The 20,983-nt window shown below is 43.0% G+C and overlaps 1 protein-coding gene across 1 annotated transcript in view; it reads left to right on the top strand.

Moving 5' to 3' along the window:
• The window catches only part of ASB10 (ankyrin repeat and SOCS box containing 10), a 943,773-nt gene extending 924,193 nt beyond the window's left edge, over nt 1-19,580 (top strand). The window contains exon 5 of the mRNA XM_069210746.1: nt 19,214-19,580. Coding sequence (XP_069066847.1) covers nt 19,214-19,399 — 186 coding nt within the window. The 3' untranslated portion in view covers nt 19,400-19,580. The remainder of the gene's footprint in view (nt 1-19,213) is intronic.
• The last annotated feature ends 1,403 nt before the right edge of the window (nt 19,581-20,983 follow it).

Genomic DNA, 20,983 nt, shown 5'->3' with positions numbered 1-20,983 from the left:
AGACCGCTGAACAGGGCAAAGACCACCATGTCAAAGCACCGCTGAACAGTCCAGAACCGCCATGTCAAAGCACCGCTGAACAGGGCAAAGACCGTTATGGCAAAGCACCGCTGAACAGGGCAAAGACCGCCATGTCAAAGCACCGCTGAACAGGGCAAAGACCGCCATGGCAAAGCACCGCTGAACAGGGCAAAGACCGCCATGGCAAAGCACCGCTGAACAGTCCAGAACCGCCTTTCAAAGCACCGCTGAACAGGGCAAAGACCGCCATGGCAAAGCACCGCTGAACAGGGCAAAGACCGCCATGGCAAAGCACCGCTGAACAGTCCAGAACCGCCATGTCAAAGCACCGCTGAACAGTCCTGAACCGGCATGGAAAAGACCGCTGAACAGGGCAAAGACCGCCATGTCAAAGCACCGCTGAACAGGGCAAGCACCGTGTAGGAATGAATAGCCCGCCACATCAGGCATCCTTATCCCATGTGCAGCTGGGACAGTGACAGGACAGGAACATTCACAGGGAGACTCATCCAGTCTGGGCACCAGTCCTACCCAGTACCAGTAGAGAACTGCATCTACTTGAGAGACTGTGGCTTTGCACTCCCCAGGATGGCACAGTGGGCAAACCAGCCACTGTAGAGACTTGTGAGACTGTGGCTTTGCACTCCCCAGGATGGCACAGTGGGCAACCCACCCACTGTAGAGACTTGAGAGACTGTGGCTTTGCACTCCCCAGGATGGCACAGTGGGCAAACCAGCCACTGTAGAGACTTGTGAGACTGTGGCTTTGCACTCCCCAGGATGGCACAGTGGGCAACCCACCCACTGTAGTGACTTGAGAGACTGTGGCTTTGCACTCCCCAGGATGGCACAGTGGGCAAACCACCCACTGTAGAGACTTGTGAGACTGTGGCTTTGCACTCCCCAGGATGGCACAGTGGGCAACCCACCCACTGTAGTGACTTGAGAGACTGTGGCTTTGCACTCCCCAGGATGGCACAGTGGGCATACCACCCACTGTAGAGACTTGAGAGACTGTGGCTTTGCACTTCCCAGGATACATCAATGGGCATGGAGCCCCGTCGTGGATCTGGCTTTGCATTCATCCGGCTGAGGTGCCCCCCCTTCCCTTCCCCCTGAGGTGCCTGTAGTATTTCGATCTGATGCCCCGGCAGTGTTCTCTACGATAGTCGTCAGGTATCGTTTGTGGGCCTCGCCCATGCATTTTTGGACTGTTGGTGCACGGACATTGTTGTGTACATATCTGCACTACTTCTCGTATTGTATATATAATTATGACTGATTTTCAAATATATATCTGTATATTTTTGTATGACATGTATATTGGCACATTATAATGTTCGACCGAATTTCGCATTGTCTTTTCATTCTTCCGGGGGGATTGTGGGTTGTTCTTGTGATTTTTGTGAATGCATTGGTGTGTATGTTGTAATATGCGAGGGTGGGGGTGTTTGGTGGGTGTCCCCCTAACTTTTGCCTCCCCGCTCCCCATGTCGTAGGTGCAGTACTCACTGGTGTCTTCGGCGCCTACATAGCTGTTGGTTGTAGAGGAGCAGAAAGACAAGGGCAGGGAGTATTTGTAATTCCGGCTCCATGGTGGCCTCCTTCCTTGTGGGATGTGTTCAGGTGAGCGTTTTCCCATTGCAAAAGCTGTTTCCGCCGTGTTTTTATCCATGGTGAATCCGCTCCGGAAAAGGTGGCGGATTGGCAGGTTGTAATACTGTGGGCGGTACATTGTCTCCCTCCTGTCTGTTGGCGGTAACCGCTGCGCTGCTTGTCTGTACCGCCGTGGCGGGCGGTGTGTTAAAGGGGCTGTCTATGTTGGTGGTTTCCGCCAGGGTCATAATTCCCTTTTTTTGTTCGCCAGCCTGTTTGTGGTATTTCGGCAGCTCTAACACCGTCCGCCAGGGTTGTAATGACCACCTATGTCTCTCAGAGTGGCAAAGGGATGATGATTAAGAATGGCTTCAAGAGTGGCAAAGTAATGGCTCAGTAATGGCTGATTTCTCCTTGGATCACGCCGTTATATCAAAGCTGTCGAGCAAGTCTCTAATTTCCCATTGGGCAATAATTGGTGTATCATTATCTCTGTCCAATAATCCGTCACACACCTTACTAGAATTTTCGCCTAACACAGTTCTCATGCAGTTGATTGGCTCCTGTGATTGACGTCCTCAACGGGTGGAATGTCAGGTAAGAAAAGTTACACTTGTCGCTCCAGTCAGTAGTTCCATTGTCATCTCTTACTCCAGGCGACCTTGCACCTGTTGCGAAGTACACTGTTGCATTCGGCAAGAATGTCTCCTTGAGCAAGTCTGGTCCCATGAGAAAGAATTTACTACGGCTACACACATATCTCTAGCTTCTGGAAAAGTACAGCTTCGTGTCCTTCAGGAAAGCAGCACATTGCACGTTAGAAAACACAGTTAATAAGAGACCAGGCAGCTAGGCCCAGACCCTTGCTAACTTAGGCCTAGTGATTAACTTAGCAAAACCCTAAAACATAACTCTTAATGCTAATAAAAAACCATACATTAGTACATCGTTAATTCATTATTAGTCAGTTTCATTAATCATCGTATACATTGGAGGCCACTCCCAATGGGCACATTTCAAACGCGTACATTATTTCTACTTCAACACATTTCTATGCAGTTTCACTACACATTATATTGCAAGCTTTTCATGTTAATATTCATTCTAAAAGTCACACTCCAACAATCCCTCCTCTGATGACTCTTGTCATCACACAAACCTTTTCTTTTACAATTTCATCCTAGAATTCGCTCATCTCAATTTCTTCCCTCAACTTTGCCCCTTCTAATTTTGCTCTGAACATTTTCTCCCTTTTCTTTTCTTCCCTCCTCTTATTGTTTTTCGACATTTTTAATTGTATTCTTTTACTAATTTTGCATGACAGCCATATTCCAAATAAGCAAGCTATAACAATCGATACTCCCTGTATTATTTTGCCAAAATCTCATGCCAAATATTACTAAACCAACTTCCCACATTAGCAAGTCCCTTTCCAACCTTTTCCCAAACTCCAGGTTCTTTCAGCTCCTTCAAATCTGTACTATCTCTTGTTAGGTTATTAAGCATGCTTCTAATCTCATTACTATTATCAGGTATGTAAGCACAACAATGACGCTCATTAAGCATTTTACAAACTCCGCCATTTTTCGATAAAAGAATGTCTAAAGCAAGCCTGTTTTTGAAGAGTCATAGCCCTCTCTGCAGCAAGTTCAGTATCCATCAGGAGTATAGCTCCTGTAAAATTTGTCAGCATGTTATCCACAATAGTAGACAACTTTCAAATCTTTATGGAGTTCAAGATAACTCCCACCGAAGGAATTATTGCCCCAAATATGTCTCCTACTACACCAGCAGCAGTCTCTCCCCTTTGCCTAGTTCGATGTAATTCAGACAGCTTCGGAAACTTTTTCAAGCCCTCTAATTGCTATATCTTTGGGAAAACTATCCCCAAATAACATGTCCCATACCATCCCTTTGGAAGACGGTAATAAGCACTAAGTCCACATATATAATAGATCCCAGGGATCGCTGGATCCTGTCCATTTAACATGAACATCCATTTACTCTGAAACAAAACCACATGCTTACATTCACTCGTCCCCACAAACACATTGTCATAATATGACTTTGGTCACGTTATGCAAAGCTTACCTACGTGTAGTGCATCTAAAGCTAATTTCCCTTGTTCCCTAACCGCACTGTAAATCTCACTACTAATAAAAGCTCTACAGATGTAAGCAAACATATCAAATTATTGTGGTGTGCATAAGATGTACCAATTGTTAATGTTGCTTCAAAGAACCCCTTAACTAATTGTATGCTATAGTATTTAGCTACACTATTAAAATCCTCTATGATAGGCACATACGAAAACACAAGATCGTGATTAGAATATAAGGATTGAATCTCTTCCTGATTATATAATCGTGTTAGTAACAAGCTACAGCTTATCCCATATGTTAAAGGCAAACTATGATAGGTAACTCCCTCTTGCACTGAAACAGGAATCTGTGTACACACATAACAATCTTTCGCATCCATAGTGTCAACATATTCACTCAGCAAGCAATAGAAAACATTAGTTGATAGTTCCCCTTTCACATTAGTGCCCTCATGCAAATATCTTGTGTCCTGCTCGAACCTCTCCCAAGCTGTTAGTGTAGCGGCGGTCTCAGGAATTGTAGCATTGTTAGTTTCACTCTTATCCACCAATGGCATTCCCACAATCAGAACTATGATGAATATCACACACACTACACCCAAACATTTACAACACCTACTTCCCCTATTATCATCTCTAACGTTAGCCATGATCTGCAAAGAATCAGAAAGTGAAGAATTATTAGTTCAAACAACAACCAACAGAGGATAGTTGAAACTTATTATTCATTTTTTAATTTTTTTTCTTACTTCTTTCCTCAGCAACTTTTAATCAAGCAAAGTCTTTCTTCAGCAATTATTTACAGCTTTCACAGTCACTCCCAGGATCCTTGTCAATTCCAGTTAGCAGCTTGTCAAAATCGGTTTTCAAACGTCAATTCAGGTTACCAGTTTCACATCCGGGGATTTATCAGTTTCTTTTCTCAGTTTTCTTTGACTCAGTTATCACATCAACACAGTTTCTTTCTCTGGCCAGACTCAGGTACCAAAATACTGACCTGGGACCTCTCGATCAAAACAGAATGCCAAAAACTCTTGTTGCCACTCAGCTGATTTTGCATATGCCCATTCAGGACCTGCATACCTTCTGTTTGCTACTCTCTTTCTTTTCAACTTGCGATCACCCTGCAACTCTCCTTCACTCAGTTCTTCTCTTCTTGTTGTACCTACCTCCTCTTCTATTGCATCTTCGACAACTACCTTTCCCTTAGTCACTTGCAGTTCTGGCCACTTATCCCCTTTCAGTGTCTCTCTGGTCTTTGATCTTCCTTGTGGCAGCTCGGCGCCCTCCTCTGACCCTATGGTGTTTTCTCTTGATGGACCTACAATTTGCTCAGGAGGAGTCTGGACACTTTGATTCTCTTCCGCCTCAACTCCTTTGCCTTCTGGGTCTGTCAAGGGCTCAAATTCTTGTCCGTATCCGTCTGCTTCTGGGAGAACCTCCTTCTGACTCGGTCCTCCTGGCGCCCCAGTTGAGATAGGCTCACCGTCACCCCTCTGGGTCTCTTCTCCCTCGTCTCTCATTGGAGTGACTAAGCCGTCCTCAACGGGCTCTCCTTCTGTCTCAGTTCCCCTTTGATTGCTCTCTGGCCCTGAGACTTCCTTTTCAGTTGCTGGTACTCTCGACAATTCAATTTCCTCATCAGTTGGACACATCACCTTCTTCGTGTGACTGGCATGGATACAGTTTGGAATTCCCGTGCACTTCACAGCAGTGGTAGTCGTTAGTATTACTTGATATGGCCCCTTCCACCGTGGCTCCAAACACGACTTCCTCACATGTTTCTTGATGACAACCCAGTCACCAGCTTTCAGGTTGTGACCTGGATCATTTATCGGTGGCAGGGTGGTGGCTTCCACCTGGTGAGAGAAAGAGCGGACCACGTCAGCCAGACCCTTGCAGTAGTCCAACACCATATCATCTGTGATATTCATAAACAGCATTTGCAGGCACTGCAGGCAGTCTCATAGCTCGGCCCATGAGAATTTCATGAGGAGACAGTCCTGTTTTCTTGTTGGGCGTGTTTCTCATAGACATTAGCACCAAAGGCAATGCATCAGGCCATTTCAAATTTGTAGCTGCACAAATTTTTGCCATTCTCGACTTCAAGGTGCCATTCATCTGCTCCACTAATCCTGATGCTTCAGGGCGGTAACTACAGTGCAACTTCTGCTCGATGTTTAATGCTGCACACAATAGCTTAACCACCTCGTTGTTGAAGTGACTTCCCCTATCTGATTCTAAACGTGGAATCAATTCCCAAAGCAGCAGCTTTGCTACTGTGAGACTGTCATTTCTGCGTGTAGGGTATGCTTCGATCCAGTGACTAAAGATACACACAATCACCAACACTTATCTCAATCATCTACACACGGCACCTCAATAAAATCCAAATGCTTTCCGCTAAATGGACCTCCTGCTCTCCTAATGTGGCTCAAATTTACCACTGTCCCTTTCCCCGCATTCATCTGCTGACAGACGATACACCTGTGACAGATCACTTCTGCGGCTTGTCTGAACTTTGGGTTAAACCAATCAATCTTGATCAACCTGATCATGGCGTCTCTCCCAATATGTGCTTACCCATGGTAAAACCTTGCAAACTGTGACAGAAGACTGTTCGGCAAAACCATTTTCCCCTCATCTGAAACCCTCAAATCATCTGGGCTTTATACACATTGCATCCTAACCCACAAATGCTTCTCATCTTTGCTGGCACGTCCCTGCAACAATTTCAATTCCTCCAACGTGTCAACCACCCTTAATTCGTAACCTGTGCATGTCTCATTTTCTGTTTCAGGTAACAATTCCCAAAGATCCTGGAACAATATACAGTTCAACACACAAAACCTTGCAACTTGATCCACATGTCCATTTCCCATTGAAACAAAGTCTTGTGATTTCAAATGAGCGCTGCATTTTACCACAGCAATTTCATGAGGTAACTGAATCGCGTGCAACAACTCCTTAATTCTTTCACCATTTTTCACTGGAGAACCAGAAAAGGTCAGGAAAACCCTCTGTGACCATAGCAGGCCAAAATCATGAACAATTCCAAATCCGTATCTACTATCAGTATAGATAGTTACTCTCAATTCGGCAGCAGCATGGCAAGCTCTAGTTAGAGCAACCAATTCTGCCACTTGAGCAGAATATACTCTCTCAAGCCAAGACGCTTCCAGGATACCAGTGATCGTACACACAGCGTATCCGGCTCTTAGCACTCCTACTGAGTCTTTCAAACATGAGCCATCAACAAAGATAATTTTTTCATTTTCTTCCAATTGGGTATCTTTAATATCAGGCCTCGGTTTGGTGCACATTTCTGTTACCTCAAGACAATCATGTTCTACATCATCAGCATCCTCAACTTCTGTATTTTCATTTGGAAGCAGACTTGCCTGGTTCAGCACTGTACATCTTTTCAATGTTACATTTGGTGACCCATATATGATTGTTTCATATTTCGTCAGTCTTGCATTTGTCATGTGTTGCGTTTTGGTACGGGTTAACAAGACCTCAACTGAGTGTGGGACCATAACTGTTCAGGGATGTCCCATCACCATGCCTTCACATTATGCGAGGCTTTGACCAACTGCTGCTACTTCACAGAGACAACCCGGTAAGGCTGCTGCGACTAGGTCCAAAGTAGCTGAAAAATATGCTACTGGTCGGTTGACACCTCCATGGACCTGTGTCAGGACAGAGAAAGAACATGCATCACGTTCATGACAAAACAGGACAAAAGACTTCGTGTAATTAGGCATACCTAAAGCTGGAGCCCTGCACATACACTCTCAACTCCATAAACGCCTTCATTTCTTTCTCTGTCAGCGTTAGGACATTTGGCCCATCCTTAACCGTCAGTCTCACTAATGGCTTTGAGATGACTGAGAAATTCGGGATCCACTGACAACAGTATCTCACCATTCCCAGGAACATCCTAACATCTCTCCGTGTCATTGGGGGATTCATGTGCAATAAGGCGGTCTCTCTTTCCCTGGATAACTTCCTCGACCCTTTCTTAATTATGTGACCTAGGTATTTTACCTCTTTCTGACAATACTGCAGCTTCTTTGGAGACACCTTATGCCCATTCTTTCCCAAGTGGTTCAGTAAGGCAATCAAATCATATTTGCAGTCACCTCTCGTTTTGGACGCAATCAACAAGTCATCAATGTACTGCACTAGAGTCGATTGGAAAGGTAATTCCAATGACTCCAAATCCTTCTTCAGTATCTGAAGAGGGAAGGCGATTCCGAAAACCCTTGGTGAATTCGACACCAACTGTAGACCTTTTCCAAGAATTTTAAACTAAAAAGAAATTGGCTGTCCTCATGAAGAGGCACAGAAAAGAAAGCTTGGGAGAAATCTACTACTGTGAACCACTCTGCATCACATGGAACCTGGAACATAATCACAGCTGGATTTGGCACCACTGGGCAACATTTCACCACTATATCGTTAATTTTCCTCAAGTCTTGGACAATTCGAACTTTCCCACAAGGCTTTCTCAGTCCAGCTATAGGTGAATTACATGGACTGCTCATCACTTCTTTCAAGACTCCTTGCTTCACAAAGTCCACAATTAACTGCGCTACCTGTATAAGGACATCTTGCGCCATGTGGTATTGCGGTATCTGGGCGAACACAGCGTTCGGCTTCACACTAACTTTTACTGGTTCTACTCCTTTTATCAGACCCACTTCCTTTCCTGTCAAGTCCCACACTTTCTCTCTGACTGTCCCCTGCAAATCTGCTGGCAGATCAGTCACTGTGAACATTGGGAAGAATTTAATCGGAGGATACTCCTCATCTGTCGTCTCTGCCTCAGGCTCTGAAATCTGACCATCATCCCCCTCATCATCACTGTTTGTTTACACCTCAATTCCCTCACTGGAACAGGTGATAGAACATCTTGTCTTGCACAGTAAGTCTCTTCCCAGTAGGGACACGGAACCTGTGCAACCCCTGAAAAGTACCAATTTCAACCTGAACCGGATATGTGATCGGGTTAGTCAAGAGCTGATTCGCCACCCCTACTACTTTAACTGTACGTCCCGAAAGGGGCAATTTCTGAACCTCTGCACTTCTGACTGTAGAGCGTGTAGCTCCTGTGTCAACCAAGAATGAGACTTTGTGACCCATCACTTTCCCCTGCACGTAAGGTCCCCTCTGATCTACCTCTAGGGACGCTGCAAGCCTACACTCCTCACTGTCTGAGCTCTCATCCAACCATTCATAGTTTATTCCATTCTCACCACACAATGGGAACTGTTGTACTGCGTTATTTTGACTCATTCCTTGACTTGTGACCTGTTGAGGAAGCATCACCTGTTGCTGTCCCATTGGTGCTAAGGGCAACTGTATTTGCTGTCTAGGTACCAAAGGAACCTGCTGTTGCATTTGCTGCATCTGCACTGGTTGTACACGTGGTATCTGCACTTGTTGCATGGGTTGAAGACCCTGCTTCTGAACCATGTTATGCTGAAAGTTCGGATTAGGACCTCTCATCCTTGGTCCTTTAACATTTTGGAATGCATTGACATCATTGCTTTGTTGAACAACACCCTCCTGCACCATCATCGGGCACTCCGGTTTCCAATGTCCGACGCCCCCGCAAGCATGACAAGGTAACACCGTCTTCATCCCCTGCACATCATTTTGAACCACTACGGTATTCAAATCTGGACCACGGTTCACAAAACCTCCTCAACCTTTGCCTCTCACTTGCGCCTGAAACATTCCATTTCCTTGCGGCTGTTGCACCATCTGCCGTAATCCATTTCCTTGCATCCCTGCTTGTGCTTCCTTAATTTGCATTACCATCACCTTCTCCTTCAGCTTTTTCTGATTCAACTCAATTTAGTCACTGCAGTATTTTGCATACTGCAACACCTCGTCAATTGGCTTCGCTTGCCAACAGATCAAATGATTCTTGATCATATGACTAATCTCGGGTCTCAGTCCTTCAACAAACCTGAACACAAGGTGATTCATGTCCTTCACCTCTATGACCTCTGTACCACTGTAGTGCTTGAACGCTTTCAACAACCCCTCATAGTAGGCACGTATCGACTCTTTGGCCGCCTGCGCCGTTCGATCAATCTTTTGCCAATCAATATTTTGCGGCGACATCTTCTGCTTCAAGAACTCAATCACCTTATAGTAGTACCTCATCACCTCAGGTGACAGTGCTCCTGTGGCTCTATCGCTTGCTGGTTCCGCAGTTGTCAATCCACACTCCTCTTAAGCTCAAGCCACAAATCAGCTGGAACTATAATCTCAAAAAGGGTATTCAGGTCTTCCCAAAGACACTTCGCAAGCTTCACAAACCTATCTGTCTGCTGGTACCACTCTATTGGCTTCTCCCTCAGACTGAAAGTCATTTGTGAATGACAGAATGTCACCTCTAGACCATGGTACATGGACAAGAACCCCTCCTGCTGTCTCTCTCATTGGTAACATCTTTATTGTACCGGTATCCGGCACTGGTTTCGCCTGCTGCTGCTCCAGGCAGTCACTTTTCCTTTTATCTCTTTTCTTTGCCCATCTGCCTTCCCACTTCTCTAAGGCTCCCCAAACTTGTGCACTCTGCAGTATTTCTTTAAGGTGTGCCTTCATCCCAGTAGACTTCATGTGATCAAAATCCTTCGGCTCAAAGTCTAACCTGTAACTCCTCTTCAGATGTTTAGTATTGTCTAAGTCTATGCCGTATTTATCTGCCAGGTTTGCCAACTTCTGGTGCACCTTACTCGCTTCTTTAATTATCTTTGGGCAAAGATACATCAACTCTGCTTCAGTGTATGACTCAAGCCTGTTCACTCTCATGCTCCCTTCAACTAGTTCATTTGCCTCCATGCCGAACCTCACAAAATTCAGATACTCTTCTCTCTCCGACCGCTCTGCTGTCGCAGGAGTAGTCTGTGGTGAATTTAACTTGTCTAACCATTCATTCAACTGTTGCGCAGTTAAGCCTTGCAAGGAGATATTAACAGGCTGCATCATCGGTGTTTGCGGTACATTCGCACTTGAGATCTGCGGAGTCAGCAGGCCCAAACCTGATTGTCTCATGGTATCTGGAGGAACCCCAATCGGACTGAAGTCTAACAGAGACCTAGATCTCTCTATTGTCTGTTCCACTGGTGTTATCCCTTGAGAGCTCCCTACGAACCCTCCTCTAGTTGTTTCTTGTGTCATTATTCCCTGATCACATACACTAGACTTTGCCTGTGCATACAACGGTACTGGTGGACCAACTGTAATAGGTAAGGATATGGCAGCTGGCGACTGCCTGCTTTCCAAAACCTGTGGAGCATTAGCTCCCATATTCTGATTCATTATCAGTGCTGTAGCTAACTGCGGTCCCGTGACCGATGTGTAATTCAGAACCATCTGTTGATGTGCCTGAGGCAGTAAAAGTGGAGTTGGCTCAGTCTGTATTAGCTTTGGTCTCGTGTATGCCGGATCTGACGGCACCATCAAATTCGTAGTAGTTTCTAATACTGGGACATCAGGGTAGAACCTCTGGACCTGTGGTGGCTGTAGCTGTGTCTGCATCTCTGGAGCAGTAGACACACTGACACTATTCTGTATCAGAACTGGTTTTGCAACAGTATTTACCTGTACCGTTTTTGTTGTCCCCTGGTTCTGAGTCAAATTTATAGGACCTGCACTAGTACTTGGTCTATTATCATCTAAGGCATATGGCGGTGGTCGATCATGTAACAACTGATTTAGGAACTCATCATCATCTGAGTCATCTGCTCTGCCCAAGACTTCTTCGTCTCCTTTTCTTTGCTATAACCCTTATCTGTCTTACAAGTGGCTTTCCCTCCTTGAGTTCCGCTTTCTTGAGTTATTGCTGGAAACATCCTAACTCCCTCTACTATTTCTCTTCTCCAAACCCTCTGTGCGCTATCCCACCTAGCTTCTGCTAGTGTCTTCTCTGCTTTCCTCATTCTCCTCTCAAACTTCTGTTGCTGCTGTCGTATTGCCATCAGTTCCCAAATCGTTAACACCTCAAACTGTGCTGGCCTCGGAGGTGGGTTTTGCTAATTTAACACCCTCAGCAAATTTTCCAAAATCCTTATATTGAACGTTCCGTGCTCCGGAAACGCCAAGCACCCTTCTTTCTCTGTCATTTTGCACCATTGTTTTAGCCAAAGACATGGCGCGACTCCCCTCTCCTCCATTACGGAGGTATCCTCTGGTAGTGTAGGCTCCCCCACACTTGCAGTAATGTATACATCTCTCCTCAAAGCACTCTTCAAAGCCTTGAAAAACTTCATTTTTGCATCTTTTATTTTGTTAACAATCGAATCAGGAAGTGACTTTAATTCCCAGAACTCTCTTCGCTCACCTTCTCATCTAATTGCCTCTCACAGACGGCTGGCAATCCGTGCGCGACCCTTCTTACTAACTGACCTATCCCAGTGCGGCTCCAATGACATCACACTCACACACTGTGGCTGACAAAGTCTTCTGGCTTGTCTTCCTCACTCTCCGCTTACACAAAAACTAATGCAATATATTGCGAGCACAAACAAAACTCAAATTTGCCGGTTTACTACAGGGAAGGGTAACACAATCGCTTCAGAACTTTACAGAGATTTTGCTTAGCCTCGGCCGCTACTCTCTCCTTCTCAGATCTTGCACTCGCAAGCAATATTTGACCCGCAAATTTTACTCTCGATTTGTCAATGGGTTGTCCCAGTGCACTTTAGGACTCGCCAAATCTCCATCGAAGTTTTCATTCACTCACCTTGACTCAAACTCGACTCGTCAACCACGACCGATTGACCTATTAAACCAAGCAAATTACAACAAAAACCATCAATATGCTCCGGAGTCTTAGACAACGCAAGGTCCGTACATCACCAACAACCACGTGGACAATTTTTTGAGCACAAAGCGCCACACTCACATGAAGTTCGCCGACTTCCCTACTCTCATACTCCAGAGTCCGCACACTCCTACTAAAACATTACCTGGCCTAACATTCTCACAAACCTCTCAAATCACCTGGGGTATGCATAAGCTGTGCAAGCGCAAACCCTACGTCACTCACACTATCACTAGAACGCCGAGAACACACCCAACTCACTTCAGCAAGCTCCGAGATTCCGGGAAAGTCATTTGGGACATAGGGGCACATCATCTCTCCAATTTGCATTATTTCCAAAACAATTTTCAAACAGTGGTCCCTCGTCCTAGGGCCCCAAAGGGCCGAAACCGTCCTCTCTTACCAGAACTGATAACGCGTCAGAACATAGATAAGTATACTTACAAGGAGACACGTCTTAGGCCAGTGAACCTTTTGACCATGTTTGGGGACTTCCCAGAACGAGGTATCCGATTAGCATTGCAGTCAATAGATCAATAACCTCGTCAATATTCACAAAAACGAATCACTCAAGCTAATCAATAACATTTAATATGAATCAATACAATGTACGCATCATGACCTTACAGCCATGAATAACCACACCAAATCTAGCAAGAGTTAGGATATTTATTCCCTATTAGTTACAATCTAATATCATGTTTGTCTCAACAATAGCAAGCACATCAAAACCACTATAATTTGGCAACTCAAGCAAAACTTTATCAAAGCATAGATCATGAACATTAGAACAAAGCATGACGTTACCATGAGTCAACTTTAGCAGAGTATCATTAGTACATTATTCAACAAAGCAAGAATTCAGTCATTTGTCTATTTGCATCCGATATTAGTGAACTCCTTATCTAACCTCGAATTAGCATCAGCATGTTGGGCTTCATGCAAAACAATTTGGCAGACACAAATTTAGGAAACATCTAACTATGGCCTCTATCAAAAGAGCAGTTGGTACCTAGAAAGAAAAGGCAAACAGACAATTACAATTTCATCAGATAGTTGCCCATCGGAATGAGTCAGCAAGCAGCGTCAGTCTTCGTCCTCAGGACATCAGTCGATTCGCCATCAGCCAGGGCAGATATGTAAGTCTCAGTAGGACATAGTAAGAAAAGGCTCTTCCCTCATAAGGAGGAGAAGTGCATATCAGGCAAGGAATAAGGTATAAGACAGCTAAAGACAAAGGGGGTCATTACAACCCTGGCGGTCCAAGACCGCCAGGGCTGTTCTGACAGAAGTACCGCTAACAGGCTGGCGGTGCTTCCATGGAATCACGCCACAATTGCCCCGGCGGTGTTAATCCGCCAGGGCAGCGCTGCCCAGGGGATTACGAGTCCCCGTACCGCCAGCCTTTTCCTGCAACTGGCATGGTCAGTGCAGGGGCCCCCTGACAGGGCCCTGTGCAGCTTTTCACCTTCTACATAGCAGACAGTGAAAAGTGCAATGGGTGCAACTGCACCCGTCGCACAGCCGCAACACCGCCGGCTTCATTTGGAGCGGCTCCTGTGTTGTGGCCCAGCGGGGATCTCCAAATGGCCGCGGCAGGAGTGCGGCCGCATTGGCGCCCGCATTGGCGGCCGCCCGCCAAGGTCGTATGAGGGCCAAAGTCTCTCAGAGTGGCAAAGGAATGATGAGGAACAATGGCTTCAAGAGTGGCAAAGTAATGGCTCAGTAATGGCTGATTTCTCCTCGGATCACACTGTTATATCAAAGCTGTTGAACAAGTCTCTAATTTCCCATTGGACAATAATTGGTGCATCATTATTTCTGTCCCATAATCCATCACACACCTTATTAGAATTTTCACCTAACACAGTTCTCATGCAGTTGATTGGCTCCTGTGATTGACGTCTTCAACGGGTGGAATGTCAGGTAAGAAAAGTTACACTTGTCGCTCCAGTCAGTAGTTCCATTGTCTTCTCTTAGTCCAGGCGACCTTGGACCTGTTGCGAATTACACTGTTGCATTCGGCAACAATGTCTCCTTGAGCAAGTCTGGTCCCACGAGAAAGAATTTACTATGGCTACACACATATCTCTAGCTTCTGGAAAAGTACAGCTTCATGTCCTTCAGGAAAGCAGCACATTGCACATTAGAAAACACATTTAATATGAGACCAGGCAGCTAGGCCCAGACCCTTGCTAACTAAGGCCTAGTGATCAACTTAGCAAAACCCTAATACATAACTCTTAATGCGAACACAAAATCATTCATTAGTACATTGTTAATTCATTATTAGTCAGTTTCATTAATCATCGTATACATTGACGGCCACTCCCCGTGGGCACAATTCAAATACGTATATTATTTCTACTTTAACACATTTCTATGCAGTTTCACTATACATTATATTGCAAGCTTTTCATGTTAATATTAATTCTAAAAGTCACACTCCAACACCTCCCCTCCTCCCGTGGCCCAGCCCCACCCCCTCTCTGCACACGCTGCTGGCTGAGCCAGCACTTGTAAATTAAAATGATAATTAAATATTATTTTATAGTTCCTGGCTCTTAACCAGGGGGACAACGCTCCTTTGCAATAGCCCTGGAAGACTTATCTTATGATAACCCATATGGAAGCTGCCATAGGTTTCAGTAGAAACCTTGTAAGCATTTGCGAATTATTTGATCGAAATGACTGTTGGCAGTCCTTGCAAATCAAAATTTCTTTACTTATAGTTGTGATCACAGTCAGAAGCCGGATCCTTTTTAGTGATACTTAGAATCTTATGAAAACACAGTATGAGCATGTTCAGAATTACTTCCATCAGGGAGCACAATAGACTTCAGATTTGCAAAGCCAATAGCGCATTGTCACACATGCAATGTGTACACACTTCTTGTTCCCACACAAGCAAATATTTTTTCTATATTTCTACTACATTCTTGGTGTCGATTACACTTTGGGTAGGGGATCATCTATTTCTGTTGGCTCCCCGTGTTTTTACTAGTGACTGCAGGAGTGCTTTCATTGTTCTGTTCTCATACTGTCTTCTTGCAGGAGGCTTGTTTGGTTTTCTATTTAAACAGCGTTGTCCTGAGGATGGTCTCATAGATGGAAACATTTTGAGACCAAACTCTCGAAGTATCACCCACATTTCTACAAAACATCTTGTGGTTTCCTGTTTGGTTGTTCTGTTATATGTCTTAAAACAGACATTCATAGATAGACCAGAAAGTGTGTTTTGAGTATATTGACAAATGTCATGTTAAATGTACCATAACTGGCAGAGACATTATTAATGTAGTTTGAAACATTTTTCACGTAACCCCCATAATTTATTTGACTTTTGTCTTGCTTTACTGCATTCACTGACTTTTTGTGTGACTTGTTTTGGTCTAACTACAGATGCTTTTGTCAAGAAACCTACATTCATGATGTGTTCTGTTTAAATGATTTGTAATTATATGGTTTGAATTAAAGAGAGATGTCAATGTTAGGCATCACTAAATAATTGCATAAAATATATAATATTTTTTTGTGAATAGCATCCCTTGTTGGCACCCTTACCTGTCTGAATCTTAGTACCCTAGCCCACAATGGTATACTGGGTGCCCCTTTGTATGATTCACATTTGATATAATAAACACGCACAGAACCTTAAAGCTACTACAGGGCCTTTCATTAGAAGCCCAAAAAGAGCCCAGCCCTAAAAAAACATTGAAAGGAGCATCTTGAACATTGAAAAAAATCAATGTATTCCCATGAGTAAATAAACATCGATGTAACATGCTTTAAAGCCATACTCAGTGTTCTTTGCTGGCATCCAAATACTCTCTGACTGAAGTGCAAAATATCTGTGTGCCATATACTTACTGAAGCTTCTGTTTGAGTTCTGCATGTCTTATTTAAATATTAAATTAACATAAGTGTATTTATTCAAAATTGATTTGATATTTTTTAATCTGTAAACAGCTTAGCTTAGTTCACACACTTACCTTTTTTACAAGCTTTTGTACAGTTGCATATGCACTTACTTTCAAGTAATTCACACATGTTGCATCCCCATTACAAGAGAGCCACCACGCTACTGCTGCCTGGAGTCCCTTTTTTCTGTATGGCTGGTTGAATAAAGATCTCCTTTACATTATTTATCTGGCAACTGATGAAATTGTACAACATCTCTACTATGTAGTTTATGGCAAGCTAAACAATGGAGAGTATGTACTAATTTGGGGCCGCTGGGTAAATAGCAGCGATTTTGTACTGTTTGGCTGTCAGTCGGGTAAACAGACACTTTGAACTCAATTGAACATTAGTAATTGACACAAAATGGTGCATCCGTCAAGAACAGCACACATAGCCCCAATCATATGATTGTTACATTGATTAGTCCTGGTTTAAAATTGTAACTGAGCAACTATCAGCACCAAGAAACGTTTCCATTTTTTGCGCTATACAATTTCTCCACTACAGACCGTAGTGCAATGAGTGCAGATTTAGTTGTGTTGTTTGTTGGAGAATTAGCCTTAGACAAAAGAAAGTGGAATCAAACACTAGAGAGCCCATGAGTAATCAAGATAGTGAGAGTATAGATTGTGAAGGGGTAGAATGACATGAATATGTAAAGGAGAAAGACAAGAAGTTTCCCAAATTCAGAAATGAACCAAGTGTAGAAGGGATAAAGTGATGGGAAGGAATCAGCTAGTTTAACCCAAATGTTCAAAGACACATGTAATAAAAATAGCTCATGAAGAATATCCTTGTAAGAGCATGACAAAATACAGGTTGAGGCAAGGTTTCTGGTGGCTCAACATGGACGATGAGCTTCAGGAGTAAAACATTTGTAATGCAGGTGCCAAGAGCAAAAAACATGTTGGAGGATTACCATCAGGATGTGAAATTTTATAAATTGTGTTCCTTCACATCTGAGATTTGATAATTACAACTCTGGTTATGTTAAACCTCATATTATAAGAAGATTCAGATACTAGCAAAGCATTGATTTTACATTATTGTTTATAGATTTAAATGGAGGTGCTGTGGAAATAGACAGGAATCAGTTGTTTTAGGGTAGTAATGCCCTATGAGTCTGTGCGCACTGACAAACTAACATGTTTCAAATTATTCATCAACTCCTCTCCAATCACGTACCCCACTGGAACAGGTTTGAAAGTGAACTTGATATGGTCAGGTCTACATTTTTTCCATGGTGGAGAAGTAAGATTATGGAAAGTGAATGTGCCATTGCTCAGATTTTACATGAACAAATATACTCACACTATATACTTACTCATGTAAAAATAGAATGCACAACATTGAGTTGGCAGTTTCCAGACCTATGTCTGTAAACCTTTGTGGATTTCTGAAAGTAGTAAGTATCACCACTGCAGCGACATGTCCCTTTAGGTGCACTTTATAGTTTTACTTTAAGAATCAATCTATAATATATTTTTATATTGCTATCATGTCTCCTATGATGTTTTAGACAGATTCTCCATTATTAATCACTGTTTTAGATACCGGTATGCTTCTGGTACTTTTTACAAAATGATTCCTCAGATATAGGGTATATAAATTTGCAAAATAGTTTAGAAAAATACTTGTTTCACTCTGAATTGTTTTTATGTATATTTGATCTTGAAAGCGAACAATCATTACAGTTGATTGTGTTTATGCATGAACTTGATTGTATATAAATGGGGACCATTTTAAATGGCCTTAAATTGCTCAGTTTGCAAACATATGTACATGCTCTCATGGCATTTCCTGAGAGTGCTCACCCTAGTAATATAGGCTTCAAATTCATAAATGATATATGCAAGTTGAAGACCTTGTAAGTATTGATAAAAAAATTGCCTTAGTGCCAGACATTCCGTTTTCACGGAGAGTGTGGTACTGTAAACTGGGAGTGTGGTACTGTAAACCGCTGCATAAGGTTAGCCTACTTGTACAGTGGGTGGAATAAATATGAAAACAGTGTTCACATTCCATGACTATCTATACTCATCAGGGAGGTTTAATGTTAGCCATTGAGGATGAACCTTGGTACTGGTAGATAGGAATACAATGTGTTGTCATTAATATCAGTTTATAAATGAATCCCTTGTAGATGGAAACATCATTACAACACTTTCTTAGCCTCTGACCACAAATCAGAGAAAGCATCCTGATCTCTTCTGTGTCTCTGTTATGACTGAAAAAGGCTATGAGGTTTAAGAACTGTGCTTTAAACGTTCACATCCCATGTTTCGCTTAGTAGCAAAGCATATATTACAGGACAAAGTCAAAAGGGGTTTATGGTGTTGCTTAAAGTTAACAAGGAGAGTTTAATGTTTTTTTCATATAGAAAGTAGGTTATTTACAAAAAAGAGTGAAGCATAAGCCTGCGTGAAATATTCTACAAGAAAATAAAAAACATTTTATTTTAGGTTCTGCTGGGAAATGTGACCCCAAGTTCGAGCTACAGCCTTGGCATAGACACCAACAGTGAACATAAAACTATGGATAATATAAGCTTTGTCTAGCTAGCTGTACTGAAGTATGTGTCATTCGTTTTTTCACCTTTTAGCCAACTGGATAGCTCCCACTTCTTGTAACCTTTCTCTAGAATACTTTGTTAATTTGCTCACTTCATTTTTCCTTCTTTCTTTCAGAGACACCCGCTATTCTTCGAATCTCTCTTTTGTTTGGGCCAAAAGCCCCGGTCTCTGCAGCACCTGGCTCGATATTCTGTGCGTCTCCACCTGGGTGGTAAACTGCCCCACGTCCTGCCCCAGCTACCGCTCCCAACAACCATCCGTGACTTCCTGATGCTGAGATTTGAAGATGTTTTGTACTAGTTTTAAAAGCATTTTTTATTGGTGTTATGGAATGAAAAAATGATGGATTCAATGCAACGTATTGTGGTCAGCACTCAATAACATTTCAAGAACTGACAATTTTTATGGTGGTCCAGAATTTCACCAAAAGATCTTAGGCAACATGTATGTGTTAAACCAATAAATAGTCTGAATTATTGGATGTGGACTCACCTTGTAAAACATCTGCACTCCTGGGTTATCATAGCTTTTGCAGATACCACTGAGGTGACCTTCTGTTAATTGACATGACCAATTTTCATGGTAGTTATTTACCAGGAGGGTATAATAATGAATGCACAAAAAACTCCAGCCTATGAGATCCTCATCTATTCTGACATTTTCTAAGTAGTTTAAGAAATATTTCCTCTACCCCATTATGTAGGTCTCCAAGTCATTTTTAGGTCAACCATGCAACCACTTTAACCTGTTGTAAGTCTTGTGGTCTTTTAACCACGCCCATCGCTCTCACTCGTTCGTGGGCTTGCCTTTCAAATATCCTTTGTAATCATTGGTAAATGCTTTACATTTGTCATTCCTTGGGGCGGTTTTATTACTGCCTTGGACACCGACCCTGTTACATGGATAGTTACACATTTGCTGATACGTTTGACTGCGAGCAAACCTCTTTTTCCCTTCTGTGTCTCTCCTTCACGCTCATGCTTATGGCGACCATGGTGTTTTGAGACTGCTCGCTTATGTCAACTATTTTACTTTTCATTTTAAATTTATGTGGCAAGAAAAGTCCAGTTAGGAATTTACAACTTTAATAGCTCTAACTCGAGCAAACGCGAGGCCCATTGCACTGCAAATGCTTGTTTTATCTTGTGTACATTACTAAGTGGAAGAACGCCCAATTACATTCATGGGAATGGGTGCTGTACGATCACTACAACTGGTGTATGTGATAAAGCGCTAATGTGCATTATCTGCTTGATACCAATTTAGTGTATTGTTTTTCATTGTTCTTTCTTGCAGGAGCCCAGATGAAAAAAAGTTGCTGAAATAGGGCAGTTCTACCTGGTTTAGGTGCATGATCTAATTGTTACATGTATGTCCTTACTGAAGTAGTTAGGGAAACTGACTGATCTTAAAATACATTTTCCAGGGACCTAAAGAAGCCTAGTCCTGACTAAAACCCAGAACCCTATGGGCTATTGAGCGAGGGTTGAAACATGTTGACTTTACAAAGGCTGTGGGGCCATTAATACCCATTAACACCCCCACAAATTGTATTTTTAACATTCCCATGAACACCACCAATAAAGGGATATCAACGTTTTCTGAGGTACTTATAATTTTCCTTGAAGACACCGATCTTAGAGTATTCGAAGGGCTCCCTGGAATATGTCCTAGCTCATCCTGGATCTTAGCGACCAGTATGAGATCCGATGATGAATCATGTCACTGATAAAGTGGGTGAGAGTCTAACAATAAGAGAAACAATCGCCTTTCATAAATCATTCTGCACCTATTATAAGATTTGCCAATATGTGGCAATATAACTTGTAGCATACTAAGTATGACGTATAGTTAAAGTGGGAGGATGTATTCTACACTTCTCTT

Source organism: Pleurodeles waltl, chromosome 10 (genome assembly GCF_031143425.1).
Source record: "Pleurodeles waltl isolate 20211129_DDA chromosome 10, aPleWal1.hap1.20221129, whole genome shotgun sequence".
NCBI lineage: Eukaryota > Metazoa > Chordata > Amphibia > Caudata > Salamandridae > Pleurodeles > Pleurodeles waltl.
This window is presented reverse-complemented; position numbering and strand designations above follow the sequence as displayed.